General features: G+C 51.8%; 1 protein-coding gene across 4 annotated transcripts in view; it reads left to right on the top strand.

Moving 5' to 3' along the window:
- Positions 1-768: 768 nt before the first annotated feature.
- SYT6 (synaptotagmin 6) overlaps positions 769-22890 on the top strand; it is a gene marked incomplete at both ends in the record, with an annotated part of 57687 nt that continues 35565 nt past the window's right edge. For 2 of the 4 annotated variants that reach the window (XM_082832461.1, XM_082832462.1), the window contains 3 exons: positions 769-931; positions 11506-11854; positions 13659-14214. In XM_082832461.1, the coding sequence (XP_082688587.1) occupies positions 769-931; positions 11506-11854; positions 13659-14214 (1068 nt within the window). Of the gene's footprint in view, positions 932-1632; positions 1758-11505; positions 11855-13658; positions 14215-22890 lie in introns of those variants that run through there. The other 2 variants (XM_082832463.1, XM_082832464.1) reach the window with 2 other exon arrangements.

Genomic DNA, 22890 nt, shown 5'->3' on the forward strand with positions numbered 1-22890 from the left:
CTCTTGAAACACCCCCCATTCCGATTCGCCAGAAACTTTCCCTTCCCGTTGCCATGGAGAGAGACGGCCGCTGCCTCCCGTCGCCATAGCAACGTGCGGGTACCGCGGACCTCAGGATTGCGGGGCTCAGAAAGTCTTTTTGCAGTTCGCATCGCCCCGCAGTCTTACGGTTTTCTGTCTTCGAAGCTGCGACTTGGGCCAAGTCTGACTAATTTCTCCCATCAGGAACCTTGGCCAAGGTCCTCCCACCCCCAGCGGGGTCATCCTTCTTTCTGTAATAGGTTTGTCTATTTCGTTTCCGCTTGTGTGGCATGTGGCAATTTACCAAGTGTTTTCACAAACACTATCTTTATACCCCCAGGCAACCCGTGAAACACTCGTAATTATTATACCCCTTATAGAGAGAGGAAAAATTGAGGCTCAGAGAGGCCCAAGGTCACACCAGGCCGTGAATGTGGAGCCAGATCCCAGGCTCTTTTCCGAGTGTTGCACCCTCCAGGATGCAGAACAACCTGGCTCCCCCGCCTTGAACCGCCCGGACTCAGACTGGTCGCTGAGTGTAGAGGGGGCGGCCGTGAGGCGCCAGACTTGCCAGCTGCTGTGGGATGCCACGTGAGGGGCGGAGACCCTGCGGGGAAGTGATTAAAAGCCGAACGGAGCCCGAGGGGGCCGCTGTGGGGAGGGTCTTTTTGGGGACGCCTTGCCCCGCCCCAGTCCGGCCGCGGCGCGGTTTCGGGCGGCTGCTTGGAGGGCTGGGGTATCCAGGGCATGAGCGGGGTGTGGGAGACCGGGGAGCCTCGGTGCCAGGCGGCGCTCGCGGTCCTGGCCTCGCTGTGCCGGGCTCGGCCGCCTCCTCTCGGGCTGGACGTGGAGACTTGTCGGAGCTTCGAGCTAGAGCCCCCAGAGCGGAGTCCGAGCGCTGCCGACGCAGGTAACAGAAAAGCCGAGGCCCCCTTCTTTCCTGGATTCTCGCCCTGGCTGTCCCCGCTCCCCAAAGCCCCAACCCCGGGAACCCCGGAACCTAGATGGAGAACTCCGGCGCAGGATTCTGGATTCGGATCCAGCCTCGGCCACTGCCCTGGCCCATCGCCTGCAGGGCAAGCAGAGAGACGTGAAGGGGACCCGGGAGGGAGAGAATCCCACTGCCCCCTCCTGTGTGACTCTGCGGGGCCCCCGCGGAAAGCCGGGCTCCCGGGACGCGGCGCCCCAAGGGGCCTCAGTTTCCCTCCTGTCTCTCTGCTCGCTCTGCGGGCGATCTGCCAGTGGAGGGGTCTATAGAGCGAGCAGGAGACCAGGGACATCCCGGCTGAGGAAGTAACTCGTCTCTTCGGGGGTGTCGACGTCCCTGGGCGCGTCTGTCGGTCTGTCCGTTAGTTTGCCTGTTCTCTCGGGGAACGCGGCCCGAGCCCCCTGGGTCTCTCAGGGAGAAACTTGGATCTGCGGCTGGCATGAGGTCTTTGTGTCCGGGTGTCTCCGGCTGCGAGTGGCTTTCTGCGTCTCCGCTGGGGGGCGGGGGGCGGGGTGGGGGAGGGTGTCTCAGCACCCTACCCCCTACCCCCCGCCCCTATAACTTGCTCCCTCGGTCTCTCTCTGACTCACTCGGACTCGGGGCCGGTGCGCGACTGAGCCGGTGCCTCTTGCCGACTTTGCCAAGCGGGCGCCTCCTGCCCGAACGGTGCAGACCCGGCGCCGGACGCAGTCCCAGGCGGCCGCCGAGCCCAGGCGGGAGCCCGCGCCGGTCGAGCTCGCCGGAGCCGGTGAGTCTGGAGCCCGAGCCCCGCGGGGCCCGGGCCCGGCGCACAGCTGCGGCGTCTCCCGGGAGTCGCGACAGCGGGAATGGCGTGTCGCGCCCTGGCGGCCGGAGCCGCGGGTGGGTGGGCAGCTTGGCGGCCGGCCGGTGGCGGGTATTTACCTGCCTCACCGGCGCCGCGCGGCCGCGCTCGCCCGCTACAGCCGGGCTTCTTTGTCCGGATCCCGACGTCTGGAGGGTCCTGGGCGGAAGGGAGTACCGGGTCGCGTTCCCTCTGCGCGGGGAGAGGCTGGGAGCAGTGCGAAGCCTCGAGAGAATGCGGAGTGGGGGTGGGGAGATCCTGCAGGGACCAAGGCGCCGGGGTTCCTTTGGCTCCGCAGACTGCACCCCTCCTTGTACCCCGGCCCTGACCCCAGTGGCACTGGGCCTAGAGGTACGCTGGGGTCGCCCCGCGGCTGCGCACCACCCGCGCGGGAAAGCGAGGAGGGGGCCTCGAGAGGCGGGAATTTCGTCTCCACACGCTTCTCTTGGGACCGGAAGCCGCGGTTCTTGGAGGGAGGTACAGGTGGGGTAAGCTCCCCAGAGGCCGCAGGTTCCAGGGCCCTGTTTTCACTTGAGGTTAGAGATCGGAGATACAGATAGGTCCTAGGTTAGGAACAATGCCGCTGGGGGATGGGGGAGAGAGAAGAGGGTGGTGGGCCAGGGGAGGCGTGTGTGCGTGAGGTGGAGCTGTGTCCAGCCTCGGGGCGCGTGGAGCCCACCTCGGCCCTGTGTGGGTTGTAGGGGGGCGCTGCTCCCTCTCTCTCTCTCTCCCGGGCCCTGGCAATGTTTAATCAATGGGTCGATTACTGCAGCAGAAGGGACTGAGGTTAGACATGCAGAAGAACTTTTAGAGGGTGGTACAGTGATGGAGGTTGAAGAGGTTGATTCTTCTTGAAGAATCTCTGAGTAAATTAGGCCCAGCAAGTATTATCAGACTTTGATTCTCCGTGCCCTCACCATCTACACCACCCAGCTCCCTATATCCAACAGACACACAATTTCCCCCAAGTCAGGGTGTCTCTTCCTTCCTGCCTCCCCAGCTCCTTCCATCCTTTCCTCCAGTGATCCATCTCCAGTGGGGCCCTTAACGCTGGTTCTGACCCCTCCGATCCTAAAGGGGCTAATTCAAGGTGAGAACTCACCTGTCGAGTTCCATCGGGTATGGAGGCTGTTTCTCCTGTCTGTTTAGGGCAGAAATGCTAAGAGTGGGGGAGGGGGGCGGGCGGCTGGCATATGTGTGTAGCACATCCTGATACAGGGAGGCACTGGTGTTCTGACTCCAGAGGGACACCCCATAGTCTGGAATGACAGGTACCTGGATGGCCAGGCTGCAGGTGAGAGAAGGCTGAGGGGTGAGAGCCAGCAGGCCCAGATGAATCAGTATGCCTTTCCTGCAGGCTGCTTCAGAAAGCAAGGTTGAGTTGTCAGCCTTGGGGAACTTTAACTTTGGCTGCTGAATCACAAGTCTCAGTAAGCCCTGGGGCCAAGCTGGGGCGGGAGAGGGCTGAAAGGGATGGGGAAGGCCGAAGGATACCCTTGATCATAGCAGAAGAAAGAAAATGGTTGAGCGTGGCTTTGGGATCTTGGGGGTTTAGGGGAGCATGGCCTCTGGGGAGATGCTGTGGTATTCGGGACCAGGGCCCACAGGTATCACATCTCCCAGCCTACTCCCTGCATCCCAGAGCCACTGTCTGGGTCCAGATTCTCCAGTCAGAGAAACGCTGCATCTTTTCATTTGCAGTTTTATGAAAAATGAAAGTGGCAAGAGCATGCCCAGTTCCCTTTACCATTGTATGTTTTCCCCTGCCTTCACTCCTTCTCTAAGTCTCTAGCTCATGGGATTTCTAGTAACACCCTGAGATTCAACAACAGAGATTCAGACTCTGCTATCATTTACTGGGACACTCCTATATGCCAAGGTCTGTGCTAGGAACTGCACAGGAAATCTCAATCAGACCCTGACTGGGAAACATCTCTACACAAACTGTCCAAGCTGAAAGCAAGTCCCATCTTTTTTTTATTAAAAAAAACCTCTAAAGGTAAAGGGTCTGCCCTCCTTCTTAATATCCACCCCCACAACCCCACCCCAGGGGAAACTGGCAGGCAGTTCGTCACCTTTCTTTATGTCATTTGCCTTATGGAGGTGAATAAACTTTTTCCATGAGCCAAGTTGCAGAGAGTTAAGTGTGGGTAGCATGGGTTCTGCGTTGTATGGTTCTCAAGGTAGTGAGCAGAAGTACAGAGTTGTTCCAGAAAATGCAGGAATCTGCTGAGAGAGCCTGAGCTGCCCTGCCCCTCCCAGACTGGTAGGCAGGAATGGTTATTCTCCGGCTTACCTATGGCCATGAGATGTATGTGATGTTTGTTCACTTTTCTAATGACTATGGAGGTGTTCTGTGATTCAGCCACCTGGCTTTAAAGTTGGCCTTTTGCAGCACAGGTATTTTTCCTGCTTGTGATGCCAAATTAAATGCACAGCATTTCATCAGAATACAAAAGTCCTGTTTCTATAACTGAGTGAGTCACTCCCTCACTCCTTGATGGAAGGAAGGAATTCTGCAGATTTCGCCTTCTTTGGGGAAAGGTGAAGTGCACAATCCTTTAGAACCCATGGTGATGCTATTCGGACACTATGGTGTGTCTTGGGCTTTACAATTCTAGAATCAGGGTCCAGTATCTAGGGGTTGTAGAGCCCTTGGATTTACAGGTCTAGAAGTTCTCTTCTCTCTGTGTGGAAACTTCAAGAGTGGGGATGGTAGATCCAGAATGCTGCATCCCTCCAAGCTCTGTACAAAAGATGTGTTCTCTTCTAACTGTCCTAATGTTACTCTGTCCTCCCTGTCCACAGAGTTGGGATATGATGTATGACTAAAAATAAGGAGGAGTAAGACTGAGGCATGTGGATCAGGCCAGGTTTCCTTGGTCTCTGTAGGGCTGTCTGGAGCGGGGCACAGCAGGCTAAGAGAAAGTCCTGACCCAGCTAAGTGGCACCCCTGCTGGTCCAGCTTAGGAAAAGAAGCCTCTAAAAATGGAAGGACTCAGCCACACTTGAACTGAAGGCAGAGGGGCTGAAAGTAGAAGTGAGCAGGGCATCCAGCCCTGAATGCTCCAGGTGTCTGACACTACCTCATCCCTCCCTTCTCTCTGTGCGGGGCGCTGAACTGTTTTTCTCGCTCCACGAGGACCCAGGCAGACCTCTCTTCTCACTAGTTGCAGGTATAAACAGGGAGAGGGGAGTAGAGGGAAAAGAATGAAGCTTTCTGTCTGCCTCTCCCCCCATCACCCCAGGCTTGATTGCCCCATTAAGAGGGGCTGCATGCCCTGACCAATCAGACAGAAAGGCACAGTTATACCATCTGCCAAAATACTAATAATTGCTAAATTAACGCCAATGCTCTGTTAGCTCTAACACTCCACATTAGTCTCTGATTTATCCCTGAATCCCCTAAGGATGGTGGAAACAGGCTCCCGGTCATAAAGCTTGGTGCGGCCGTAATTAACCCAGCATTGTCTCTCCTCATCACAGCTTTTCCAAGAGCATTAATTCCTTCTCTGTCTGGACTCTGCTAATTACCCCCATTGGTAGTTCGGACTGGATCTCGGAAAGGAAGCCAAGGCTTTCTGCTCCCCCTCCCCCCAACCCTAAATTTTAATTATACTACGTTCTCCTAATACATTTACAAGCCACAGCAGAGCTTATTATTAATGGAGAACGTCTGTGAGCCTCAGAACAGAATAGCCCCTGTTGCCCCAACACATACACAAACGCTCAGGTATTTCTCAGGTACATCTCTGAATGGGACTTTTCCAGGGGCCATTGGTTATTTGCCTGGTGGCTGTAGTGTCTGCATCTTCCAGAGAAGGAGAAAGAAATGGAGGATGGGGAGGCTGGTCATAATCCTAGTCCCCGGGGCTCTGCCCAGGTTCAGAGGGTCAGGCCAAAAAGTAGATTATGCAACCCACCCTCTCCTGATTATAGTGAAGAAATACCTCTCTAGCTTCTCTGCCCAGGCTTCTCTGTAGTTCTTCAGCTCAGCCTTCAGACCCCTCAAGGGCCTGGCTCAGGAACCTGGGCTTTGGCATCAGAAAGTCCGGGTTCAAATACCAGCTCTTCCACTTAACTGAGGTACACTTGAACAAGTTATTTTGTTAACATCTCTAAACGTAGTTAATTTATCTTTGAGAGGTGAATTTCTTAGGGAGGATGTGAAGGTTAAATGAGATCACTGAGGGCCACAGTGCTTACCATGTAGAAATAAATAACAAATACTATTACTGGTATTAGTATGTTTCTGCCCAGAGTCTTTTCCCTTCCCAGACTACCCGCTGCTCCTTCCAGGCTTTAGGGCCTCTGAGTTTCTTGCTGGTTGGTCTCTGGGTTGTGCTGGTCTATCTCTCCATCTGTGTCTGAATGGCAGCTCCTTGGCAAAGGCAGCTCCTGCTCTGCAGAGCCTGGCATTGCCCGTTTCCGAGGGTCCATCAGCAGCCCCAGACCCTGAAGCCAGCCTTCTCCAGCTTTGAGGGGAGCAGGGAAAATGGTCCTTTCTTTTCACTTCCTCTCCCCAGTTTATCTTTTCAATTACAATCTGTTAGCGAGAATGTCTGTTACTATTACAAAATGGATCTTCCTGACATGGAGGCCCATTAGAAAAATGGAAACAATAGCAAGCGATGAGGACTGCTGATAAATCCTAACACTGTGGGAGGAGAGAAGAGGAGGGGGCACCGGGGCACCAGGGCTCTGTCTCTGGAGAAAGAAGTGTCATTGGGGTGATAAGAAAGCCCTGGGTTGCTAATTAATAGCTTACCATTTTCCAGAAAGAGAGGGAGGCCATGAGCCATCACCCCTGTCAGACAATCTCACTTAAGGTGACAAGCAGGTCCTGCCTTGATGGCATTCAGGGGACCTTAACTTCCCAGGAAAGAAGGAGCCTGAGGTCTCTCAGGTGCTCTGCCCTCTGGTCCTGGGTCCCCTTCCCTGCCTCAGATGGCCAAGCTTTGGGTCCCTCCTGTACCCAGTAAACTATTATCCTCCACCAGACAAACAAACAACGGACAAACACAAACAAAACAGGAAGAAGTAATAGCAGCTTACTTTTTGGGAGCATTCACCATGTATTGGGCACTGTGCTCAAAGCCTTAGTTTATTTAATATTCACAATGATTCTGTGAAGTAGGGATAATTAGAATCCCCATTAAATAAAAGAGGAGACCCATGTTTGGAGAAGTGAAGTAACTTGCTCAAGGTCACGCAATTAGAAATGTGGGCGGGTGTGCTCTGTGGTCATTCTGGCACGGGTGCTCAGCTGAGATGTCTGCCTGGTGTCTGAGCACCCAGTGATGCCCACTTCCCCAGCCCAGGCTAGAAGCCACGTGCCCTGCACAGCGCCAGGTCACTGGGTGTGTTTCTGAAGCCGAATTCCACAGCTGTTTGCTCTCCCAGAGGCTGCTGGGTGACTGGCCAATAGGGTTTCCCAAACCAGGGACCCATGGAATACTGGTCTCCTCTGATACCTCCATGAAGATGTTTTGCACCTAATACTGAGTAATGGACTTCTTTCCCCCAGTTTCCAAGAAGACTTTGCAAAAGCGTAGCATGTTCTCGGTTGAACATTTTTCTTCCATGAATTTCTTCTCATTGCTTTGGAGCGTGCTCCTGTTCACCAGCTGGCTGGTGACAGTAATGACAAAACAACTGAACAAGTAGCAAGCAAATGAGTGTTGACAGAAAAACTTGGAGATGTGAGATCTTTGATATATTATGTATTATGCCTTGAGATACAGAGACACCTAGCTATATATGAAATAGTTATATTATTTCTACTAGTAAGGCGGTTCCTAGTTTGTAATGATAAAGTTAAAGCTATCTCTGTTTATTAGTGTTCATGGTTTGCACGTGTTCTGCCCACTAAACAAATTTCAGAACTAGGAGATGTCCAAAATCATATTGGGCAGAGCTAGATAATTCTAATAAAAATAGCAAATATTTATGATATGGCTTACTACATTCTAGGCACTCTCCTTAGCAATTTTGATGCACTTGATCTCGTTTAAATCTCACAATGACCCTATGAGGTAGGTACTATTACTGTACCCATTTTACAGATGAGGAAACAGAGGCTGGGAGAGATTAAAACCAGTAGAGATGGACATTGAATGAGCCCAGTCTGACTTTAGAGCAGTGCTTCTTTCTCTCCAGCCTGAAGGGGAAATAAAGAAGGAAAAAGGCAGGGAGGAAGAATACAAATAAATATGAAGAGCACTGGGTCAGGACTCAAAAGGTGGCTGAATTGCCCGTCAAAATTCTATCTGCCTCATAAGGTTGAGGTTCAAACAAGACATGAGTGGGAAGAAGGCTTTGAAGGCTGCTATGCACCTGTGATTTACTAGAGGGCAACACATCCTGGTGGGTTGGTCCCAGCAGGCCTAGGGTAGGAAGGCACATATCTTAGGTCATCTGGGCCTTTGGACAGCCCTTGGGCCATTATGTACCTTCAGCCAGGCTACACGGGCTGGCTGAGTTCAAGGCCACATGTAGTGATGTTAAAGGGGCTAAATCCTATACAATCATACCCATCCTGGCCTAATTCTGGTCTTACCAGCCTTGCTCACCACCTTGTTCCCCTGTGTGGGTGAACCCACTCAGCATCAGGACCTAATTCTCCTTGCATTGCCTGCCTGCGAGATATCCCGGAAGAAGATTCTCCAGGCAGAGGAAGGGCCTCCTGGTCTTACATGACCAGTATTGAGCGCGGGGTGCCAATTCCCAATAATCCATACCTCTGCCTTCCCTAATCACATCTCCGAGGGAATAACAGCCAGGGCGGGGGTCACGTGGAGACGCATTCAAAATAGCAAGCACACGGAGGAAAAATTGATTCCTCCACCTCTCTTTTCATTTATGAATTCAGTTTTTTTGTCAGGCTGAACATTTAAATGCACTCTCCGCTCTCTGGATTTCCCCCATTCTCCCCCTTTCTCATTAAAATTCTAATTATTACCAGAGCAAGCAAGATGTATGATCAAAGGAAAGCAAAACCCTAGAAATACCTTTTGTTTTAAGGTGACCCATATTGCAGAGACTGCACCCGGAACAGCTGTAACAGAGAACAGATGTGGAGGGCCCAGAGATGGCCAGATGCTTAGAATAAGGGCACCCATATCTGTGGTAACGTTCCTGGTGAACCCCAAGGGGATCCAGGCCTAAAACACAGTCTTCAAACCATTTAGATCATGAACTCATAACAGCAAAAATTATTTTGATTTAATACCTCCAATATGTGTTTTTTGTTCCCACGTTCTATACACATGTACAGAGCGGGTATTGTAGAGCTGAACTGTCTGGGTTGTATCTCAGTCCAAACATTTACCAGCTGTGTGACCCTGGGCAATCTAGTTAACCCTCTGTGCCTCAGTTTTCTCATCTGCAAAGTGAGGATAATAATCTTTACCTATTTCACTGGAGAGTATTAAATGAGTGAATACATAAAAAGCGCTCTGTACCTTGGACATAGTAATGTTCAATAACTTGACTAAATCCAACAGTAAAATGGTATCATTCCTATTACTGTCAACCTGTATATTACAATTTTGCTTTCTTATTTTTAAGATAATAAATAAAAATAAATAAATATTTATTTATTTATTTTAATAAATAAATATTAAGCAATCCGATATTTTTTCTCTTGTGCTCCCAGGATGCATGCACACCATAATTGCAGGTCTTCACTCTAGAAGGTAAATAGGAATCAGTTTTTCTGGTCCCTGGCAGTCTCTGGTGGACTAACCTCAGTTCCTATATTGGGGAAAGACTCTGCTGTCTCCATGCAGGGACCTGGGGGCTGGAGGAGGTTGCTAAGGACTTGAGGATCCTGTGCTCTCATCCCTTATTCCTGAAGGTGGTAGCTGGTCAAGGCCAGTACCCTCCAACCAGGGAGCTGGGAGGCAGTGCTAACTCCCCAGAGAGGGTGGCTGATGTTCTGGCCTCCTTCTCAGGTGCCTTTGGATGGGGGACAGCTTCCACGGGGGCCCATGTGCCGTGAGAGTACTCTTGATCCCCCAAGGAGGGACTGGGCATCTCTATACTCCCAGTCTAGCTTAGCACCTGGAACATGGCAAGTGCTCAGTAAATGTTGGCTGAGAGATAATGACAGCTGTTTTATGTGCCATTGATTGACTCATTCATTCTCATGTGTCAGTTTCTATGCTGACCCCTGAGTCAGACAAATATAAAAAACACAGGGCTATAGTAGCCTATAGTTTAATCAGGGACAAAGAGTCTGGGACAGTGGAACGAGCCCCAGGCTGGGCAGTGGACATCTGGACCCTGGTCCAGGCTCTGTGTCTGACCTGTGACCCCAGGCAAGTCCCTTCTCTGGACCACTGCTCCCATCTGCAAAAGCACAGCCTCACTTGTAGGGTCATTTCTCATCTTAAATCCCAAGATTCTTAAGGCATGGGGACAGGATAATCCAGAGACTACAAACTCACAGGCCTGCAGGGGCCAGGCAGGTAACAGGGAGAGCAGCTGGTGAGCACGCAGCCTTCCGAAGGGCATCGCCAGTTCCCACCATGCGGGAGCATAGGTCCAGTTAGCAAGTCCCCAGGCCTTTTCCAGAGAAGCCAGAAATCTGGTGTGATGATGATGATAGTGATGACGGAATTGCTCAATGTTTCAATCATCATGTAAGCCAGGCGAGCCTCTTCTGCTGGCTTGTCTACAAGTGACCTTTGTGCAAACCCATCATTGGTTCAAGGCCTCTGACATCTCAGAGTAAGAAGAGGCCTTGGGCTCAAAGGTTCATTCCTAAAGGTGGGGTGGGAAGCCTGCTTAATAATTTCTCCCAGAGGGAGGCATCCTTCACAGCTCTCCTGGGGTACTGGGCATCCTACTGGGGGCAGAGGTGGGCTGGGTGTGGGACCGTGAATGCCTGCTTCTGAACGAATCACGACATTCAGTTTTACAGCAAAGCTCTCACATAGCCACAGGAATGGGGGGAAAGGACAGCTATCGGAATCATCTGTATTTAGCTTTGAAGTCAACTGTGTGGATCAGATTCCGACTTAATACAAGTATTTATTGAGCCTACTGTGTGCAGAGTTCCGGGAGTACGGCAGAAGTATTAGACCTAATCCCCCTCCTCGAGGAGATTATGCCCCATCTCATTCACTTCAAGTCAACCTAATAACTATACATCAGCTCCTGCTGTGGGCCTGGCAGGCGCCGGGGAAGGGAAGGGAATGGGGGTCCCTGAGGCCCCACAGCCTGTGGAGGAAGAGAGCTGTCTGCAGAAGCAACCCTGCTGTAAATCTGGCCATAGTAACAGCTCTAATAGAAATTCAAACAGCATCCAAATATGACTGCTTCACGAATTTGCACATTTGCTTAGGCTGCTATTTAAATTACGTTCCCTTCCCCATACACGTGCCCACGGGGAGGGGAGGCAACCCAGGTGCTCCCCAAGCTGGCGGTGGGGGGAGGGGCAAAGCTGGAGAAATCAGACCGAGGTGAACCCGAGGCTGCAGATATTTTTCAAGGTGGATACGGAGCATCAACCCTACAACCATCCCTCCTCTACCTGGGCAGCCTTCTCATGACCACTCTTTTCTCTTCTTCCGTCTCTGTCCCTTCTGTGTGGCCCCTCTTTGAACACCCTTCCCTGCTTCTCCCCTCCTGTGTCTGTCCCTGTCGCTCCCCGCCTGGCTGAGGGCAGGCACCTCTGTCAGCCTCCTCACAGTGGTAGTTATTGTGTGTGGCGTGGCCCTGGTGGCAGTTTTTCTCTTTCTCTTTTGGAAGCTGTGCTGGATGCCCTGGAGGAACAAGGAGGCCTCCAGCCCCTCCTCTGCTAACCCCTCCCCGGAGGCCCTCCAGAGCCCCAGCTCCAGAGGCAACATGGCGGACAAGCTGAAAGACCCCAACACCCTGGGCTTCCTGGAGGCAGCCGTGAAGATCAGCCACACGTCTCCAGATATCCCTGCCGAGGTGCAGAGGTCGGTCAAAGAGCACATCATGCGTCACACACGGCTGCAGCGACAGACCACAGAGCCAGCGTCATCCACCAGGTGAGGGGTGGACCCCTCCCTTCCCTACCTCCACGTTCCTGGATCCAATGCATTAATGAGATTCCGGCCTGTGAGGATCAGAGACCAGAAATAATCATGTGCATGTTCTGGTTGGAGAATACAAGCACATCCGATGATGTGCTCCTTGGTGGGTGGTCAACTCGGAGGTGGGCGCCAGGAGAGGGGAACCTTTGAGGTGGGGTGCTGTGCAGGTGGTAAGCCCTGGGATGTGTGTGGGTGTGAGGTGTTGGCTTATCCGGAGGGAAGGAAAGACTTCAGGCCGAGGGAAGAGAATATGCAAAGGCGCAGAGGCATAGAAGTTCATGATGTGTCTATGTCAATACAGCCTCCTGGATGGAGGCTGCAGTGCGTGGGAGATAAAGCAAGAGATTCCTAACACTTTGAGAATGAGGGTAGCTTTGGACAGCGTTCCCCGTATGACAGCAATTGTATACATGGCATTCTTTAACTGAAAAAACAAAATGACAACAAAAAACAACCACCACATAATGACAAAAACCTACTCCAAATTCAGAAACACTTTTCAATGATGTGGTACGTGCAGGTATAAGGCATTGTATTTGTTAAAAACTTGGGGCAACGCAAGAGGGAAGAGATATGGGAACATATGTATATGTATAACTGATTCACTTTGTTATAAAGCAGAAACTAACACACCATTGTAAAGCAATTATACCCCAATAAAGATGTTAAAAAAACAAAACAAAACAAAAAAAAAACTTGGGGCTCTTGTGGATTCCTGGGTCCAGGCCCCCAGGGGACCAGCCAAAGGGAAGCAGGCCTGGTCTTCAGATTGAAAGCCAGAAATGATGAAAGTGCTGGGTCACGTTTACAGAGTTTGTTGTTTGACCTCAGGCAAGTTGCTCACCTTTCCTGAGCCTCACTTTTCCCAGCTGTAAAATAGGGCTAATGACTCTCATAAGGGTATCCATGAGGAGCCAGTGAAAGAATCCATGTGATAATAAGAGCTTAGTATAGGGCTTCCCTGGTGGCGCAGTTGTTGAGAGTCCGTCTGCCAATGCAGGGGACACGGGTTCGTGCCCCGGTCCAGGAAGATCCCACATGCCACGGAGCGCCTGGGCCCGTGAGCCACGGCCGCTGAGCTTGCGCGTCCGGAGCCTGTGCTCCGCAACCGGAGAGGCCACAGCAGTGAGAGGCCCGCGTACCGGGGTGGGAGGGGGGATGAGCTTAGTATATACCTGGCACTTAATTGTATTTATTCATTTCACCCCCACAGCAATCCTATGCAATTGCTACTTTTATTATTCTCATTTTATAACACAGAGAGGTTAAATAACTTGCCCCAGGTCATACAGCTAGAACGTGGCAGAGCCGAAATGAACCTATGCAGTCTGACTCCAAAGCACAATAAATGTTAACTATGGTGGTGGGGATGGTAGTGGTGGGGATGAAGGAATGCCACGTGGAGGGTGGGAAAGGATGGTCCTTCTCAGTCAGGGAGCTTATGGTTTAATGGGGGAACCAGAGTCATGCCTACCAGGAAAGAAACCTAGAAAGCAGGTAGCAGAAAAGCAGGAAAAATGACAATGATCACGATGGCTAACACTTACTGAAGCTTGTTCTGTACCAGGCTGCATTCCAACTACTTTTCATATACTAAGTCACGCACACCGAGTGCGTGCAGAGGGAAAGGGGGTCCACTGGCAGGAGGAAAAGGGGGCCTCACAAGGGGTAGGATGAGCCAGGGCCCCGAGCCATGCCTGCCGGCACTCCCCCACTCCTTCCCCACCTCACTCTCTCACCCCCTCCTGCCCTCCGCCAGGCACACGTCCTTCAAGCGCCACCTGCCACGGCAGATGCACGTCTCCAGCATGGACTACGGCAATGAGCTGCCCCCTGCGGCGGAGCAGCCCACCAGCATTGGCCGCATCAAGCCCGAGCTCTACAAGCAGAAGTCAGTGGAGGGGGACGACGCCAAAACCGAGGCCAAGACCTGTGGGAAGATCAACTTCAGCCTGCGCTACGACTACGAGAACGAGACCTTGATCGTGCGCATCCTGAAGGCCTTCGACCTCCCCGCCAAGGACTTCTGTGGCAGCTCTGACCCTTACGTCAAGATCTACCTCTTGCCTGATCGCAAATGCAAGCTGCAGACACGGGTGCACCGCAAGACCCTGAACCCCACCTTCGATGAGAACTTTCACTTCCCCGTGCCCTATGAGGAGCTGGCTGACCGCAAGCTGCATCTCAGTGTCTTCGACTTTGACCGCTTCTCCCGCCATGACATGATCGGGGAGGTCATCCTGGACAACCTCTTTGAGGCCTCTGACCTGTCCCAGGAAACCTCCATCTGGAAGGACATCCAGTACGCAACTAGTGTGAGTACCACCCTGCTCCCTGGGCTTCTCGAGGATTTGCAGTCCTGGATTTGACTGGGATGTGTCCCGCATCCTCCTCACCCCTAGAGACGAATGGGCCTCTGCCCTTCAGGGTACGAAGGGGACTCTGACTAATAGCCCAGCCCACTCTGGGGAAGTCCTTGCCCTGGGGCCCACGTTGTGGGGGGCGGGGAGCAGAGCTCCCATGTGGGTGGGAAGGGAAGGGAACATATCTATGGCTTCTGATCGCATGTTCTGAAGTGGTTCTCTCTACCTGCCAGGCCTCAGGTCTACCACCTATAAAATAATATATGTCTTTCATCATGGGTAAGGATCGGGCCAGGCCCGTAGCCTGACTCAGACAGCAGTGTGAGCCAAGGGCCTCGGTGTGTGCTGGAAGCCCGGCACGAGCAATCAGGAGCAGGCTGTGTTAATTGGGATAAACCAGGTTATGCCGTAGCCACAAACCATCCTAGGATTTGGTAGCTTAAAGTAGCCAAAGTTTGGTTCTCATTCATGTTACATGTGCTTTGCAGCTTGGCCATTCTTCCTTGTTACTTAGGGATCCAAGCCAACAGAGGCTCCGTTTTGACCTGTGCCCCTATAGTTACCACCTGAGGAGGAAGAAGATGTGGCAAATCATGTGCTCGTTCTTAAGGCCTCCATGCAGAAGTGGCACATGTCACTTTCACTCACATTTCATTAGCCAAAGCAAGACACATGCAACTCCTACTATCAAGGGGGCCGGGCAAAGCAATCCTACCACGCGTCCAGAAGGGGGACTGGAAGTACTTAACGACCAGCACTAGTGACTACCATGCAGCAGAGCCCCTGCTCTTAGGCCCTGCCTGCCTGGGCCAGTCCGGGAGTTGGAGTGGGGCAGGGGGGGCTTGAAGGGAGACCTGGTTAATCCACACATGCGGGAAGGGGATGCTTGGCTGTTCATGATCAACTGGAATTAACCATGACGGTGTCAAGGAGCTGGGGCTCAAGTTGGCTTTTAAGAGGGAGGACAGGTTTGGCACAGAGAGTTAAGAGGGCATCTCCAGAGCCCTTTGGTCCAGTGTAGACAGTGTTCTCCAGTCCCTTGGGTGGCTGTTGAGGAAGCTGGGTAATTGCATCCCACAGATGTAGGTGGCATGCCTCTCTCTAAGCCCAGCCAGACAGCTGAGAGCCCTGCAGGGGTGTTGCCACCAAACACCAATGGCCTTGTGTCTGGTGTCTTGAACTCTAACTGACTGAGTGTCTCCTGGGATATTTCTTGCACTATTTCCCTGAGTGCAGACCCTCCCTCTGGACAATCAATACTCAATATCTATGGGCTGAACTTGTAAGGAGAGAGGCTGGGAGAATCAGCCCCACTCTGGTGGGAAAAGGATAAGAATCGATTTGTTCAAAGAGAGAAAGCTTGGTGGGCTCCGTTTCTGCTCGAGAGAAGGTCTCTGGGACAGCCCATTCTCCTAGCTGCTGCTGACTTTGACCAGCCCTGTCCGATGTCTCAGTGCCTCCCCTACTTTTGCTCTCCCGAAATGTCATCCGCAAGAACAGCACAAGCAGCGGGGCCGGCAGACAGGGCGGGCAGACGGGGCGGGCTGGAACAGCAGCTGTGTGCCCGCCTGAAGCCCAAGAGCTCCGCTTTATAAATCACTCTGAAGTTTACATCTGGTGCAGCTCTTCCCTTGTGGTCTCGTAAGGCAGCAGCTTCATTATCGTGACTATACGGGTAGAGAAAAGCGGCTCAGTCCCCCCCCATACTGAGGCTGAGGCCCAAGTGCTCAGAGAGAGGTAGGTGTGAGGGCCAGGGGCTGTGGGAAGCAGGGCTCAACTCAGCCCTCTGAAGAGCCTCCCTTCTCCTCTCCAGAGGCCTCCCTTTCCTGTAACTTGAGCTCCAGGCACGATGAAAGCCCTAGTCCTGGAGCATGCGGTCCGTGCCCAAGGGTGCCCCTCCCCTGAATGCTAACTTCCTACATCCTAGAATTCCGTGGCTGTCCCTGCACTCGTCCCACACCCCTTCCTCAGCCCAGCTTCAGAAAAAGGCAGATCGTCCAAAAGGAGCTGGACAAATCATTGCCACCCTCATCATCCTCAGTCAGTACCACTCTAACCCTCCTCCATCTCTTTCTAAGCAGGACTGTGCCAGGAACTCGGGAGCAAGGGGGGCTGGGATAGAAGACAGCCTCTTTGAGCCACGGAACTTTAATGCAGTAGCTAGTGATGCAAAGTAGCAAATACTGTGAGGCTGTAAGATCTGAGAGCTAGGACAGCCAGGGAAGGTTTCCTGGGTGGGGAAGGAGAATTCAGGGGGGTAGGGAGGGACTGGTATATATAACTTGATAGTCAAAAGCAGGAGGAGTCTGGGCCCAGGAGTGTCTGAAGCAGAAGATCGGGTGATTTGCTCACACTCTCTGTCTTGCTCGCAGTTTGTCTGCACTGAATGTTCTGCCTGGTGAGGCCCCTGGGGCCCTCCCATCCACAGCCTCTCCAGCAGGCCAGCTCTCAGGGGTGGGCTCTTTATCCTGGGGGGTGAGGAATCAGACAAAGGAAAGGAAAAGGTAATAAAAGGCTGGTGCTTTTACCTGTGCTTACTCTAAAATTGGAATTATTTTGAGGCCAGAGAGGCCCAAGCCCTAGTAACGGGCAATGATTGAGCACTCAGTGTACGTGAAATCCTGCAGCCAGCATCGTGGGGCGCGGTGCACGTGAGCACAGCCGGCTCCCATCTTTCCTGCATGCCAGATTCCTGCCAGATTTCATTCCTAGAGCTGCATTTTGGCCCCCAGCTCCTCCAGCCTGCAGGCTTGTCGCTGAACAGGTCCAGCATTTCTGCCTCTTGCCTTTGCTCCCAAGGTGTTCTCTGGCAGACAGGCTTTTCCCCCACCTCTCTGCGTGGCCCAAACCAATCCACCTTTCAAAGCTTCCCTGAAGTCCTTCCGCTCTCACAGCAGTCACTCCTCTGGATTTATTTTCTGGGTCCCTCATTTATACACTGAGTCATCTTATGCCTTGCAGAGTCCCCAGTGGCTCAGGAATGGCTTGTGTCCCACATTTGACTGTCTCTTGTATTTTCCCTCAGGGCTGAGTGTGTCATTTTATGCAAACGTAAGAACTCAGCACGTTCTTGTTGAATGACAGATGGCTTAGTTAATTCAAACAAAACTACGTATTGGTGCACAAGGAAAGGATTATTAAAGAAGAAATGGAATTTGGGTGCAGTTAACCTGGGAAGGCTTCCTGGAGGAGAAAGTCAAGTAGTATTTTGAAAGTGAGTAGAGCCAGGCATGGTGGGGAGAGACCTGGGCTGTGCATTCCTACAGAGAGATGGTTTGGGTAGACGGTTTATGTCTGGAGTAGCAAAGAGATTAACCAGCCTGGACTGAAGTAGAGGGTCAGGGGCCCACAGTCTGGACTGAAGTGGAGGGTCAGTGACCAAGAGTCTGGGTAGAAGGAGAGGCCCTGTGAGAAGTGGGCTCGGGAGGCTGCTCTGACGTCACAGGAGTCCATGAATGCTGCCGCCCTGGTACTCCTCACACTTGTATGGGAGAATCAGGTGCGGCCCTGACAGGTGGAACCAGGCAGGTTCCTTGTTTTGGCTCCCGCCCCAGTGCCCAAGGTGGTCTGAAGTAGCAAAGCCTGGAGCATTTGTGCTGTTTTCTTACAACCACTGAACGTGGAGCTTCAAGGCTCGTGAAGGGGAGGTGTTCATCTGGGGAGGCTAGCCCTTTGTTAATTGCAAATCTTCAGCCCCAAGGGCCGCTCCCCCCAGCATCCCCAGGTTGTTCTGGATGGAAGCCTAGGCTGTCATGGAGCCAACATACACCCCACCAGAGGGTAAGCAACAGGCAAACAAGATGTGCTAGGACAGTCAGAGGCCTCTGCTGTTCCCTGGAATCCAGAAGCTCAGGCACGGGCAGCTCTGCCACTGAGGCTTCCACCTCCTGCCTGGCTTGACTAAGGTCCTCTGCTGGTCTCCTGGGCATTCCCCGTGGTCTGTCATTTTCTCTCCACACACAACTTCGATTGGCTGAAATCATTCTGTTCTTCCCTTCCCCCCTCTCCAGCCCCCAGTCTCATTATTTCTATATGAAGCTGCAGATTTATCATTACAATAGAGCCGCCATCTCCAGGGCTTGGTAACATCTCTGTATTCTTGTAGTTATTGTTACAGAGGCCTCAGACCCCAGCGCACACAGGTATTCCTGTTGCCATCCCAGCTCCTTCATGGAGGCTGTCATTGGGGCCATAAATATGTGTTGTGCTTGGTGGCATTAATGGACTCGGCCAACTTCCTGCCTTACCAGGTCCCCGCCAGGTCAGAATGAGTGTGTGTGTGTTTGTGTGTGTGTGTTTGTGTGTGTGTGTGTTTTGGGGGTGATGGAGTGCTCTGTATAATTCCAGGGAGCCTGGACTCGGAGTCTGCAGGGAGGAGGGGGGGCCTTATGTGGTAGAACAGTCTCTTTTCTAGCCTGGCAACGAGCAGAGTTGTGTACAAAGAGCTCAGGCTTTGATACCAGACAAACCTGTGTTGCATTCTAGCTTCTGCACTTTCTAGCTTTGAGACCTTGGGGACATTGTCTAAACCATGCCTCAGTTTCTACATCCGTAAAATGGGGATAATGATGGTACATACCTCATAGCGGTATTCTATGTAGTAAATGAAATAAAATGCACAAGATGCCTAGGGCAGCACTGTCACAGAGCAGCCTCCCGAGCCCCATTCTTACAGTGCCTTTCCTTCTAACTCGGCCTGTGGGTCACTATTTGTACCACGCCCAGGCCTGATCCCCCACTTTTTTCCAGATCACCTATTCCGACAGGTTGTTGGTTGTTATTATTCCTGTTTTATTTATTTCTCTCTTTTACTTCTTGTCCTATCATGTGTTCTCTGTGTGACCTTGGAAAAGTGATTTGCCCTCTCTGAGCTGTGGTTTCCTCAGAAACTAGTTTCCAAGTTGTGAGATTCTGAGATTCTCAGCTTCCCCTATAGAGAAGTGGTTGGCTCTCTTGCTTTCAGAGCGGGGATACCCAGTCCCTGGAAGTGTGGTCTCCCTAGTAGAGGCCTAAACCCCAGGCTGACAGGCCACAGGGCAGAACTTCCAGACACACCCTCCTCCTTTCAATGTCAGTGAGAATCAGTCCTCTCTCTAAGCCCCTTGGAAATGTCCTCCGGGGAGTTCCTGCCACAAGCAAGTCCCCACCAGCAAGCTTCCTTCCTCCTTTTCCCATGAGGCACAGTCCTGCAAACAGGCTCAGCGCCCTCCCCACCTTTCAGGCCCCCCATTTACTGGTTATTAATACGCAGGTTATTATTTGAGCTCCTACTGGGAGCCAAGAGCACAACCAACTTTATCCCATTTCATCCTCACCATAAGCCTTATTATTGTGCCCTGTATGTAAGTAAAGAAACGAAGGTTCCAGGTTCAGTGACATCCAGTGTCACCCAGACAGAAGGCGCTAGAGAGCCAAGACTCAAGTCCAGGTCTTCAACAGAGCCCACGTCCTTGCATGGCTAGAGGGGAGTGAGTGTGATTACATTGCTCCTTGGACAGAAGATAGACCCTGAAACTGTGCAGCTCGTCAGGGGACCCAGAAGAGTGACTGGTTGGATTTTCTCTTTGTGGCCTGGATCATTCCTCTCGTTTCAGGGGGCAGCTTTTGTGCTGACACTTGGATTCCGTTACCATCTCCCCAGTGTTCTTGCTGCGGCACTGAGTTTGACATTCATTCCTCTTTCATTCAACAAACATTATTGAGTGTCAGCTATGTGCTCTCAGTTTGATCACTGAACATGTGTTGGATACAGAAGCTGGGCTGGGCTGTGGAAAGGATGGCAAAGAAAAAACCCCACCTCTGACCAAGCTACTGGGAAGTGTGGAGCATGCCCAGTGACCCCCAAACCCCTCAACCCCCTTGCACACAGGGCACATACTTGGGGACAGAGCAATTCAGGAAGCTCACAACCAAATCATGCAAGCCACTGCACTGCAAGCCATGTACAGAAGTGTTGAGGCGAGATGGAGAAAAGAAATCAGAGCCAGATGAGGCTGGTCTGGGAAAGCTTCTAGAAAAGGAAAGTTTTAGGCCAGGCTTTGACGGCAGTGAAGGAAGAGAGTGTTGAAAGAGGGAGGGGAGTGTGTTTCTCTATTTTCTTTGGATTGGGGGAAGGATCTAGAAAGAACTTCTCTCGAATACAATGGGTTTCTTTGCTTTGTGCAGTAACTACTTGTGGTGTAATTACCGTGTACCAGGCACCAGGCTAGCACAGGGGATACCATAACTTCAACTCAGTCCAGTCCTCAAAGCCTCACAGTCCTATGGGGAGTCAGGAAAGCACCTCCACCATCCCAGGGGACACACAGGTCCCAGCATGCTGATGGAAGGCTGGCCTCCTGGAATGAAATTGCCTTCCTTGCCAGAAAAGAGTTAGTTGCATTCTTTTCTCACACCCACATACTCAAGTCTAGTGTGATCCAAGGGTAGCTTACAAGAGGCCTTTTCGAGTAGAACCAGAGAATCGGCACAATTGATTCGCTGTGACTCAGTCAGTCACCTGGGATGAAGCCTCCCAGACGCTCACTGACCAGCAGCTTGATGCAATGCCTTCAAAGTACCCACCTTGGATCTTAGGATCCCAGTTCTATCCTGGCTAGGAGCCGGGCAGGAGAAGGAGGGAAGCATCATGAACCTTCATCCACTCAACATGTCTTCAGTGATCTCTTAAAGAACTTATTCGGGTCCAAGGACACTGGGTATTGAAGGACAAATATAGTCCTTGCTTTTAAGGAGCTTACAGTTGGGTGGAGCTTTCAGAGCAAGTAAAAATGTAATCCAAAGGACACAATTATTTAAGTTGCACGAAATGGGAGAAGGGGAAAATAGAGGTGATTGCTGAAGCTGGGAGAGTAAGGGAGTGGAATGGGAGATGCAGATGGCAGAAGGAGAATTTGAGAACAAGAACTGAGTTTGGGGAACACCCAGAGTCAAGAAGAAGAAGGACAGGGGCCAGAAAAGGGTACCAAGCAGGGGGAGATCCGAGAGAAAAGAAGAGAACTGAGGAAGGCAAAGGAGGGATAGTTCGGGAACTAGGCAACCAGAAGTGATGTGTTCCAGCATCTGTGGGGTGCCAAGCACCGTCTTAGACACTGCGGATGCAGTGGTAAATGAAGCTTACACTCGTGTGGGGGAGACCATGAGGATGTGAGATAAATAATGTGGCTGAGGGTGGTAGGTGGCCTGGAGAAAATAAAGCCGGGAAGCGGCGGGGTGGGAGGGGGGTGGTATTGGGGTTGGGAGGGTGGCTGGAGGAGAGGACTGCAGGGTAAAACAGGGTAAGCAGGGAGACATCCCCAAGAGGAGGCCATCTGAGTAGGCCTGAAAGACAAGAGGGAGAGAATGCATATATCTGGAAGAAGAGAGGTCCAGGTGAGAGAATGGTAAATGGAAAGACACTGAGGTGGGAGGATGCCTGGCTTGTTCAAAGAACCGTAAGGGTCCAGTGTGGCTGAAGCAGAAATGGGACTGGGGAGGAGAGAGAATAAAAGATGAAGTGAGAGAGGTAAAGGGGCAGGAAAGGTTCATGGAGTTCCACAGTCAAAAGTTTAAAAGCATCACTAGAGTTGATGGGTTGGGAACAGACTCTACAACAAGGGCAAAGACAGGGAAATCCGTTGGGAGGCTCTTGCCATGAAAAAGAGACAATGGTGGCTTGGACAAGGATGGGGGGTAGAAATGCAAGGTGTGCTTCATTGTGGATGCATTTTGAAAGTAGAGCTAGCGGTACTTGTTGACAGATTGGGTGCACGGTCTAGGGTGTAGAGAAAGAAAAATCAAGGTTGTCAGCCTGAGTAACTCAGGAGGGAGTCGCCATTGACTGAGTTGGGGGATGCTGGAGGAAGAACCCATATGGAGAGGAAAGTCAGGAGCTCGGGTTTGAACATGTTGTAGTTGAGAGACCGTCGGGACATCCAACTGGAGATGTTGGATAGAAACTTGGCTACAGAGTGTGGAATCCAGGGATTTCCCTGGTGGTCCAGTGGTTAAGAATCTGCACTTCCACTGCAGAGGGCACGGGTTTGATCATCCCTGGTCGGGGAACTAAGATCCCGTAGGCTGCGTGGCCAGAAAAAGAGTGTAGAGTCCAAAAGAGAAGCCTCGGCTAACCAACTGAATTTAGGGGATGTCAGCATATAGATGGTGTTAAAAGCCATGAGACTAGTTGAGATCCCACATGTAGAGAAAAGACCTAAGACTGAGCTTTGGGACACTCGAATGTTTAGATGTGGGGACCACGAGGAAGTAAAAGAGCCCCAGTAAAAGAGCCCCAGCCAGTAAAATAGGAGGAAAACCAGGAAAGTACAGTGTCCTAGGAAACAAGGACAGTGTGTCCAGGACGAGAGAGGGAAGGATCAAGCGTATCAGACGCTGCAGCGGATCAAGTAAGATGCAGACCGAGACGTGACCACTTCGTTCAGCATCTGCCTTGCCAAGAGCTGTTTGGTGGAGCCCGTTGGAAATTAGGTCATTTGCGGAATATTGGGACATGGGTTGTATCATTTGGGGGGAACTCTTTTTTACCATTTATGTATCATTTAGGGAGACAAGATTTCAAGGCCTAGGAAGGCTGGCTTTGCAGTGTGCCAGCAGGCTAGCTCCATGTTTGGGCCATACTTGGGGAAAAGG

This window comes from Leucopleurus acutus, assembly GCF_964270905.1.
Source record: "Leucopleurus acutus genome assembly, chromosome: 2".
Taxonomy (NCBI): domain Eukaryota; kingdom Metazoa; phylum Chordata; class Mammalia; order Artiodactyla; family Delphinidae; genus Leucopleurus; species Leucopleurus acutus.